The 10635-nt window shown below is 38.1% G+C and overlaps 1 protein-coding gene across 5 annotated transcripts in view; it reads right to left on the bottom strand.

Annotated features, from left to right (window-relative positions):
- Nucleotides 1-356: 356 nt before the first annotated feature.
- LOC144977686 (1-phosphatidylinositol 4,5-bisphosphate phosphodiesterase gamma-1-like) overlaps nt 357-10635 on the bottom strand; it is an 84022-nt gene continuing 73743 nt past the window's right edge. For 4 of the 5 annotated variants that reach the window (XM_078923135.1, XM_078923134.1, XM_078923136.1 and 1 more), the window contains 5 exons: nt 9394-9508; nt 7738-7896; nt 6407-6495; nt 4522-4706; nt 453-765 (listed from right to left, as the gene is read on the bottom strand). In XM_078923135.1, the coding sequence (XP_078779261.1) occupies nt 717-765; nt 4522-4706; nt 6407-6495; nt 7738-7896; nt 9394-9508 (597 nt within the window). In that variant the 3' untranslated portion in view covers nt 453-716. Of the gene's footprint in view, nt 766-4521; nt 4707-6406; nt 6496-7737; nt 7897-9393; nt 9509-10635 lie in introns of all 5 variants that reach the window. The other variant, XM_078923138.1, reaches the window with a different exon arrangement.

Genomic DNA, 10635 nt, shown 5'->3' with positions numbered 1-10635 from the left:
TCATTGATTACTGAGGCAACATGGCCGATTGAAATACCTATACAGTCAAGATTATCTCAAATTGTGAGGTCCTTCACAGCAAGATGATTAGTATAGCATAAAATATATATAAAGATTTATCTCTGCCTAAAAATTGTTTATCATTGTTTCCTTAAAAAGAATATAGCGAACACGCTTATAAATCTCACAGTAAACTAACACAGCCGTTTTCATGAATTGCCTTGTCTCTCTTTATCAAGTCAAGATTAACTCAAATGGTGACGTTCTGCACAGCAAGATGATTACAATAGCATTATATATATATATATATATATATATATATATATATATATATATATATATATATATATATATATATATATATATTTATAAAGATTCATATCTGTTTATATATCATTTATCAATTGTCATTGTTTCCTTGACCCTCTCCTTACCAACTATAGGAAAATCATCCCATTTATTAGGATTCAACAAACAATTTTCTCATCCATATTTCTTCTGCACACCACAAAATTGGAAGAACATTTTGTTAGTTGTTGTTGTAGTTTTGTTGAACAACATCAGTCTCTGTACTTATTCCCTTTGAGCTAGATTTCTAAAAAAATCAATTCTTACGTTGGATGGGTGTGACGTTTTGATGAAAGGTAAGGAGAGAGTGAAAGGGTATGATGAATGAAGACGCTTATAAACGTCACTGTAAACTAACACAGTTGATTTCATGAATTGGCTTGTCTTATGTACACAACTTGTTGCCTTGCATTTGCCCTGGAAAAGAATGAAAGAGCTTTGTCAGAATCAAAAGAACCAGCATATCATATTTCTCTTTTTCAATATCTTGTTGTGAAAGCTGAATAATATATGACTCCCATCGTCTCAAAATGATATTATGTCCGGATGATCCAGCCTCAAAACAGAACAAAATATCCAACACAGAACATTTCGGGGTCAATAGCCTTCTTCAGCCAACAAGTAAAAACAAATCATGACTGACTTTTTGGATTTTTAAGTAATGTGTTTAGGATCTAACTATTGGTTGTTGTTGACTGAAGAAGGGTCTTGAGCCCATAACATTCTGTATTTGATATTTTGTTCTTTTTGAAGCAGTTATGTTCATTATTATTTATTACATTTTACAGTCCACAGCTCCAAGAAGCTTAGAATAATTTTTCCAATTATCTCAAACTTCTGATCATCTGAGCAAGTCGATGTTTCTTGCATTTATCTCTCTAGTTCGTCCTCAGACCTGTGACAAAATAGCCCGTCCATTGCCTATTTCTACTTCATTTATCTCTCCAGTTCGTCCTCAGACCTGTGACAAAATAGCCCGTCCATTGCCTATTTCTACTTCTTTTATCTCTCCAGTTCGTCCTCAGACCTGTGACAAAATAGCCCGTCCATTGCCTATTTCTACTTCTTTTATCTCTCCAGTTCGTCCTCAGACCTGTGACAAAATAGCCCGTCCATTGCCTATTTCTACTTCTTTTATCTCTCCAGTTCGTCCTCAGACCTGTGACAAAATAGCCCGTCCATTGCCTATTTCTACTTCTTTTATCTCTCCAGTTTGTCGTCAGACCTGTGACAAAATAGCCCGTCCATTGCCTATTTCTACTTCTTTTATCTCTCCAGTTCGTCCTCAGACCTGTGACAAAATAGCCCGTCCATTGCCTATTTCTACTTCATTTATCTCTCCAGTTCGTCCTCAGACCTGTGACAAAATAGCCCGTCCATTGCCTGTTTCTACTTCTTTTATCTCTCCAGTTCGTCCTCAGACCTGTGACAAAATAGCCCGTCCATTGCCTATTTCTACTTCTTTTATCTCTCCAGTTCGTCCTCGGACCTGTAACAAAATAGCCGGTCCATTGCCTATTTCTACTTCTTTTATCTCTCCAGTTCGTCCTCAGACCTGTGACAAAATAGCCCGTCCATTGCCTATTTCTACTTCTTTTATCTCTCCAGTTCGTCCTCAGACCTGTGACAAAATAGCCCGTCCATTGCCTATTTCTACTTCTTTTATCTCTCCAGTTCGTCCTCAGACCTGTGACAAAATAGCCCGTCCATTGCCTATTTCTACTTCTTTTATCTCTCCAGTTTGTCGTCAGACCTGTGACAAAATAGCCCGTCCATTGCCTATTTCTACTTCTTTTATCTCTCCAGTTCGTCCTCAGACCTGTGACAAAATAGCCCGTCCATTGCCTATTTCTACTTCATTTATCTCTCCAGTTCGTCCTCAGACCTGTGACAAAATAGCCCGTCCATTGCCTGTTTCTACTTCTTTTATCTCTCCAGTTCGTCCTCAGACCTGTGACAAAATAGCCCGTCCATTGCTTATTTCTACTTCTTTTATCTCTCCAGTTCGTCCTCGGACCTGTGACAAAATAGCCCGTCCATTGCCTGTTTCTACTTCTTTTATCTCTCCAGTTCGTCCTCAGACCTGTGACAAAATAGCCCGTCCATTGCCTATTTCTACTTCTTTTATCTCTCCAGTTCGTCCTCAGACCTGTGACAAAATAGCCCGTCCATTGCCTGTTTCTACTTCTTTTCTCATCGATGCACCCCTACCAAGATTTCTATTTCAATCCATGGAAATCAACGATTGCAAAATAGCAATATCAATCCCACTTTCAATTTTGAAAATGATAATTGAGCATTCGTATATAGCGCAATATCAATTAGCGTGCTCAAAGCACTTTACAAGGGGTCCCCATACATTAACAACACTTAACATGCATGGCAAGACATGACGCCTATAAGGAGATATCATGTCAATTGTTTTCCAAAAGGGAGAACACTGTTAACGGCCAGGTACTCATTTTGTATCCGAGTGCCATGAGAGAATGTGGATAAAGAGCCTTTTCTAAGATCTCATCAACTACATGCCGCTCAGAGCAGGACTCGAACCCTGGACCTTCAAATCCGAAAGGTGACTGTCATAACACAAGACCACACAGCCGTACTATGATGCCACTTAGGTTGTATTATAACTTATTTCAACTAGATATGTATCATAGAATACAAAATAAATGGGGCAGCATGGCACACAGGTACGGTCCTTGCTTCTTACCCAAAACAAACCTAGTTCGACTACCCGCCTCATTGTGTGACCTTGAGCAAGTCGTCTCGCCTTAGCTCACTTTGCGGTGCTGCACTGCTAATGATGCCTGGGTTATTCCAGTCTTCTCTTGGAATAGACCCTAAAGACAAATTTCTCTTGGGGATGAATAAAGGGAATTTATCTATTTATAAAATTTCCCTTTAACCCTTTGGCTGTCAGAATACGACTGTCAATTCCATCACTTTCAGCAAGAGATTATTAGTAAATGAGAGTTTTTATATAGCGCAATATCCACTTGAAGTCTTAAAGTGCTTTACAAGGTGTCCCAGGCCAACAGCAACACTTAACATGTAGGACTAGACATGACACTGGTTAGGTGTTATCAAACATTTTTTGCAGACAGAACAATGCTGTTAAAGGCCTGGAACTCAGAGTACGGTGAGAGAATGTGAGTAAAGAGACTTTTCCAGGGACTTAACTATGCGCTGAGCGAGAATTGAACCCACGACCTTCCAATCTTTTAAGCAGGTGTCAAACCACAAGACCCCATATCCGTAAGCAGGTGCCCACTATGGGAGGTGAGGAGCCCCATCCAGGGGGATAGAAGACACAGCATGTACCTCCCTGCCTACTATGGGAGGTGAGGAGCCCCATCCAGGGGGATAGAAGACAGAGTATGTACCTCCCTGATAGAAGACACAGCATGTACCTCCCTGACCACTATGGGAGGTCAGGAACCCATCCAGATATAGATGGATATAAGAAAGATTATGTACCTCCCTGATAGAAGACACAGCATGTACCTCCCTGCCTACTATGGGAGGTCAGGAACCCCATCCAGGGGGATAGAAGACAGAGTATGTACCTAACTGATAGAAGACACAGCATGTACCTCCCTGCCCACTATGGGAGGTCAGGAACGCCATCCAGATATAGGGGGATATAAGACAGAGTATGTACCTCCCTGATAGAAGACACAGCAAGTATCTCCCTGCCCACTATGGGAGGTCAGGAACCCATCCAGATATAGGGGGATATAAGACAGAGTATGTACCTCCCTGATAGCAGAAGACACAGCATGTACCTCCCTGCCTACTATGGGAGGGGAAATGAGAGTCATATCCTGTCAAGAGTTGAGGGTTTTTTCGGGTTTAAAAAAAAATTGAAATCTGCCCTGTCACCTCTAAGGGTAAAAGTAAATAGCATAGTTGACTCCTTGGAAAAAGCGCTTCACTCACATACTCTCACCATACTCTGGTGTAAAACGAGTACCTAGCCGTTAAAAGCGTTGTCTCTGTCCGAAAAGAATTATTGTAATATTGTCTAACAGGCGTCATGTCACGTCCTACATGTTAAGTGTTGCTGTTGGCAAGGGACCCTTGTAAAGCGCTTTGAGCATGTTTAGTGGATATTGTGTATAAAAGCTCAATTTTATCATTATTTAAATAAAAACAAGGGATAAAACTCACTTCCTCTGCTGTCTCTCCTGGCGTTTTGCCAACAAACGTTCCTGAGTACTCTCCAACTCTCTTTTCTTTGCTGTCGCTACATCACCCTTCCCAGCGAGCTCTAAGGATTGAATCTGGGCCGCTAGCATGTCTGACTCGTCACTGAGTTCCTGGATGCTTGCATACAGATCACTCTCTTCCCCTTCCTGTTGAGGACACGAAAAAAAAAGTGTTCCGCATCAGATAAAAAGTTTGAATAATAAATAAATAAATAATTAAATAAATAAATAAACAGAATAAATAAATAAATAGAGTAAATAAATAAATAAACAGAATAAATAAATAAATAAACAGACTAATAAATAAATAAACAGAGTAAATAAATAAATAAACAGAATAAATAAATAAATAGAGTAAATAAATAAATAAACAGAATAAATAAATAAATAAACAGGGTAAATAAATAAATAAATAGAATAAATAAATAAATAAACAGAATAAATAAATAAATAAACAGAGTAAATAAATAAATAAACAGAATAAATAAATAAATAAATAAACAGAGTAAATAAATAAATAAACAGAATAAATAAATAAATTCCCTTTATTCACTCCATGGGAAAAAGTGTTTTTCAGGCTCTTTCCCAAGGTCAGACTGGAATAACCCAGGCATCAGCCCAGTGGAGACCACAAATTGAGCAAGGGTGATACGACCTGATCAAGGCCACATAATGCAGCTGGGAATGAGGAAGAGAGTGCGGCTTAGAAATAGTTGGAGAATGGCACTGATGGAGAACCTAAAAACTGAAGGCTTAACTTGATAAGAGCTGATAAGATGGCACAGAACCGGATTCGTCGATGGCCAGTCGGAGTGAAGGGCCTAAGTAAGTAAGTCAAACTCTTTACATTATGGGTATGCTGTAAAGCCATACAGCCATACTGTAGTGTCAACACTACGGATAATTGTTGACTGATGATATGGAAACCCATTGAAACAATTGTATCGACAGAAAAATGTAAGTGTCCATACTTATTTTATATGTTCTAACTAACATTATTGAGCACTCTCTGTACCTACAAGTACCCACCAACACTCATAAATATATATATACACATACACACGATTTATTAACAATAAATTCTCCTTTTAATTCAATTAAAAAATTTCTTTATTGTCAGAATAATTTGCAACTACTCAGAATACATAGGAGTCATAGTAATAGCAAATAATAAATAAGAAAAATAGATAAATATTAAATTGTTATGATCTTTTTCCGACATCTTCATTTATAATTCATATAACTAGGTATAAATATCACATAGACACCATGTACTCTCACACCCGACATCTTCATTTATAATTCATATAACTAGGTATAAATATCACATAGACACCATGTACTCTCACACCCGACATCTTCATTTATAATTCATATAACTAGGTATAAATATCACATAGACACCATGTACTCTCACACTCTCCCTGATTTTTACTTACTTCAGAAATTAAAATTAATATTCTTAGTTTAAAATATGGAAATATTGAGTTTAAAATTTAAAGACCCACTAAAAAGTGAAAAGAACAACAACAAAAAAGAGAGAATTGGATTAAGAAAAACTGCAACCAAAACATATACATGTTTTACCATCCCACAAAGATAAAGGGTTTCTAAATTGGATAAAAAGAGGACGTTTCTCTAGTGGCAAACACTGTAGTGCTATATTCAAAAGATTGCTTGGAATAATGACGCTGTTTGTATGCTGCAAGTTATATTATCTTTCTTTGTGCCTTGAGATAATTCTTATATATCATTGAAATATGGCACTGACATAAGTGATATAACAACCTACAAGACTAAATACAGCTGTACTTTATTAATCTCCAAATAGCATTGGAAAGACATACCTTAGGGTTCCTCATGTCAATGTAGAGTAGAAGGGAAGACAACTCTAGTTTTTCACCAAAACCATTGCATAGAGGGGCAGCTCTGTAACCTGGTGGAAAGAAAATATTTAGGAGCATCACTTGCTGTTGAAGTGGGACCTTTGATCAAGTCCGATATTCAAGAATGGACACAGTCTGGCTTCAATATCTATTTCATTTTATATATTATAGCAATTGCTTTTATGCATTTCACTCTATGGACACCAGGATAAATGCTGGCTCCATGGGCCAATGGCAGCCATGTGGTCTTGTGGTATGACACTCGCTGTCGGATCGGAAGGTCCTGGGTTCGAGCCTCGTTCGGCGCATAGCTGAGTCCTTGGAAAAGGCTCTTAACTCACATTCTCCCACCGTAATCAGGTGTAAAATGAGTACCTGGCCGTTAACAATGTTGTCTATGTTGGAAAAAATGATAACATCGTCTAACAGGCGTCATGTCTTGTTCTACATATTAAGTGTTGCTATTGATCAGGGACCCTTTGTAAAGCGCTTTGAGCATGTTTAGTGGATATCGCACTATATAAAATCTCATTTATGTTTTATTTTCAAAAAAATGGCCCTGAAGGACTACTTCATTTTTTTATATACAACTTGGTTCTATAAGTAAAATAATCAAAATTCTATTTGAAGCATCAAGTTCATCCTGACATAACACCGATTTGGGATGATTGGTAACTTATACTGTATGGGGTCTTGACATGACGTATTGGACGTATTCAGTTACTGATATATTGATTGACTGATGATTGTTTGAATGATTGAGTGATTGTTCGAGTGATTGAGTGGTTGATTGATTGTTTATTTCAGTGATTGATTGAGTGCTTGTTTGAGTGATTAATTGTTTGAGTGATTGATTGATTGATTGATTGATTGATTGCTTGCTTGTTTGAGTGATTAATTGTTTGAGTGATTGATTGATTGATTGATTGATTGCTTGCTTGTTTGAGTGATTGACTGATTGTTTGAGTGATTGATTGATTGTTTGCGTGATTGTTTGAGTGAATGACTGATTGTTTGAGTGATTGATTGATTGTTTGAGTGAATGATTGCTTGTTTGAGTGATTGATTGATTTTTTTTGAGTGATTGATTGAGTGATTGACTGATTGCGTGATTGTTTAAGTGATTGATTGATTGAGTGATTGATTGATTGTTTGAGTGATTGATTGATTGTTTGAGTGAATGATTGCTTGTTTGAGTGATTGATTGATTGTTTGAGTGAATGATTGCTTGTTTGATTGATTGATTGATTGATTGATTGATTGATTGATTGATTGATTGATTGACAGATTACCTGGTAGAATACATTGGACTGGATAGGTAGCCTGACCCAAAAAGTTTGGCTCCCCAAACATGTCCTCGTCCATCACAGTGAGTCGAATCAAGGCCATCTCTGGACACAGGATGTCGAAGCCAAACGTCTCACCCCACACCGGATTAAGGCCATTGTCAACTGAAGGAATAGAATAGAAATAGTGATAATATTGTAAGAGATTCATGACTACTACCTAATAACGTGGACTTGTCATCTTTATTAAAAACTTTTCATAAAATCATGTAATAATTACGAAATTAACACCAAACATGGCCAGGCAGTTTAGACTGATTTTCCCTATTAGGTGAATGCGGTTATCATAGATTGTCCCTTAGATGTAACCAATACAGTGAATACTTTTAAGAGGACAGCACACAAGTAAAGACTTTTTTTTAGGGCTCAATGATTTCTATGTGTGAACAAAACTCACAAAATCACACAAATCATTTTCAAAACAAGCCAACACCGAGATACCAGTCTCGTGTGGAGAAGTGATTGTTATTTTTCTTTGTCCACAAACAAAGGGACTGAATTTGGTGGATAATGCATTCACTCAATCAGGTTAAAAGGTAAGTTTGTATTGGATCATAAACAAATACAATGCAAACATTATACAAGAATTACAAGCCTTACAACTGAACAGTCTAAACATGAGAATCAAACACGTCAGGGTATTGCACACAAACAAGAATCTTCATCATTGGATAAGTAAGAGGCGAGAATAGATTCTACAGAGATTTTTTCTGACCCCCTTGTCCATCTATAGCAGTAATTGACTAGCTGGCTCAGTTAGATTTGGCAGAGAGTGTTTTGCGAAAGAAGGAGATTAAGCAATTGTTAGTATTAATTTCATAAGACGAAGGTCTGAAAATTGTGTATAAAATAGTTTCAGACAAAGCAAGAAATAAAAATACAAGAAAAACCAAAACATCTGAAGAAATCCGTCTTGGGGAAGACACCCCTGGGGAAGACAGCCCTGGGAAAGACATCCCTGAGGGAAGACAGCCCTGGGGAAGACAGCCCTGGGGAAGACAGCCCTGGGGATGACACCCCTGGGGAAGACACCCCTGGGGAAGACAGCCCTGGGGAAGACAGCCCTGGGGATGACACCCCTGGGGAAGACAGCCCTGGGGAAGACAGCCCTGGGGAAGACACCCCTGGGGAAGACAGCCCTGGGGAAGACAGCCCTGGGGAAGACAGCCCTGGGGAAGACAGCCCTGGGGAAGACACCCCTGGGGAAGACAGCCCTGGGGAAGACACCCCTGGGGAAGACACCCCATGGGGAAGACACCCCTGGGGAAGACAGCCCTGGGGAAGACAGCCCTGGGGATGACACCCCTGGGGAAGACACCCCCAGTCAAAGAAGACTGATATTTTGGAATGTTTTTTTTTTCTTGTATTTTTCTTTCTTGCTTTGTCTGCCACTGTTTCATGCGCACTTGTTGTCTGCCACTGTTTCATGCACACTTGTTCAAATCTTTATCTTATCCCAGTGCCTGCTTCCTAATTTGTGAATTTCATAAGACGGAAATAAGGATGAAGTAGCATACGACATATTTCTGTAGTAAATACAAAACATTCACACCATATGATTGCTGATAAGAAGCATGCTGTTTATCAATTCACTGATCTCACCAATTGGAACAGTTTTAAATTTGTGATTGTCACACTCCATCCCTGACACCTCCAGCTCCACGAAAGGACTGGCGATGCCTCGACTCTGCTTCACTAAGTGTCTGGCTGAAATGATCTGAAAGTAATCAATGGAAAAGGTTGATACTAGTAATAGAAGCTGTGGACTGTAAAAAGTCATAAACAAAAATGAATAGAGCAGCTTCAGAAAAAAAGAAAAAAGAACAAAATACCAAACACGGAACGTTTCGGGCTTCAAACCCTTCTTCAGCCAACAACAATTTAAATTAAGACATACTGCCGAATCCTTGTTGTTTTAAGTAATGTATTTAAGTTATTTATTGTTTTTGCCATTGGCCGAAGAAGGGTTTTGAGCCCGAAACATTCCATGTTTGGTATTTTGTTCTTTTCAGAAGCTGTTATATTCATTTTTGTTTATAACTTTTTAGTCCACGGCTTCTAGCACCTGGTATCACTTTGACTCTGGAGACAGTAACTTTTTAAAAAGATCGATTATCCTGCAAATCTTTCCACGCTTTGCATGACATTTCTATTTGGAACTTTCTGGTTAACTTTACTATTTCATACCTTTCTATGTTGTTGAAAAGATCCTGTTTTAGATTTTAACATATACTAATGAAGAGGTGAAGATGGAAAGGGTTTGGATCCATTCGAAGCCTTTCCATTTTCACTGTTTTAATCGTACTTTTATGATCCCATGCTTCAGGCAAGACCCCACTGCTCTCTACTTTTCCAAGATTGTACCATGATGTTAATGTCTTCCTATCTCTTTAACTGTAAACGATGAAAACACAACATTGCCTGCACTTTACTGTTGAAACATCTTAATCATCCAACTCAACCCCCCCCCCCCCCCCCCCCCCCCCCCCTCAAACACACACACAAATTGGGAATGTCCTTAACCAAAAAGAAAAAAGTCTCAAATTTTTTGGTGTAAAGCCTAAATGAAAATATTTCACGCAGAGCTTCTCTTCATCAAATGGCAAAACCCTTAAATCATAAAAATAAGATAAATGTCCATCTAGCTCGTCCTAAATTTTGCATTCAAATTCAACCAACTAATACGTTCATCTTTTAAAAAAAGGAAGCAACAAAACAATTTAAATCTTAAGCAGAAAAAACAAAAACATATAGATAGCCAGAAGATTTCGAAAAACGTTTTTACAGCTTTGTTTTGTTGTTTGTTTTTAAGGCAAATATTGTTTTTAAAACAGGTTAAAAAAA

This window comes from Berghia stephanieae, chromosome 7 (assembly GCF_034508935.2).
Source record: "Berghia stephanieae isolate SIO BIC M18660-M18661 chromosome 7, UCSD_Bste_1.3, whole genome shotgun sequence".
Taxonomy (NCBI): domain Eukaryota; kingdom Metazoa; phylum Mollusca; class Gastropoda; order Nudibranchia; family Aeolidiidae; genus Berghia; species Berghia stephanieae.
Note: the sequence above shows the minus strand (reverse complement) of the source record. Positions and strands in the feature narration are given on the sequence as shown.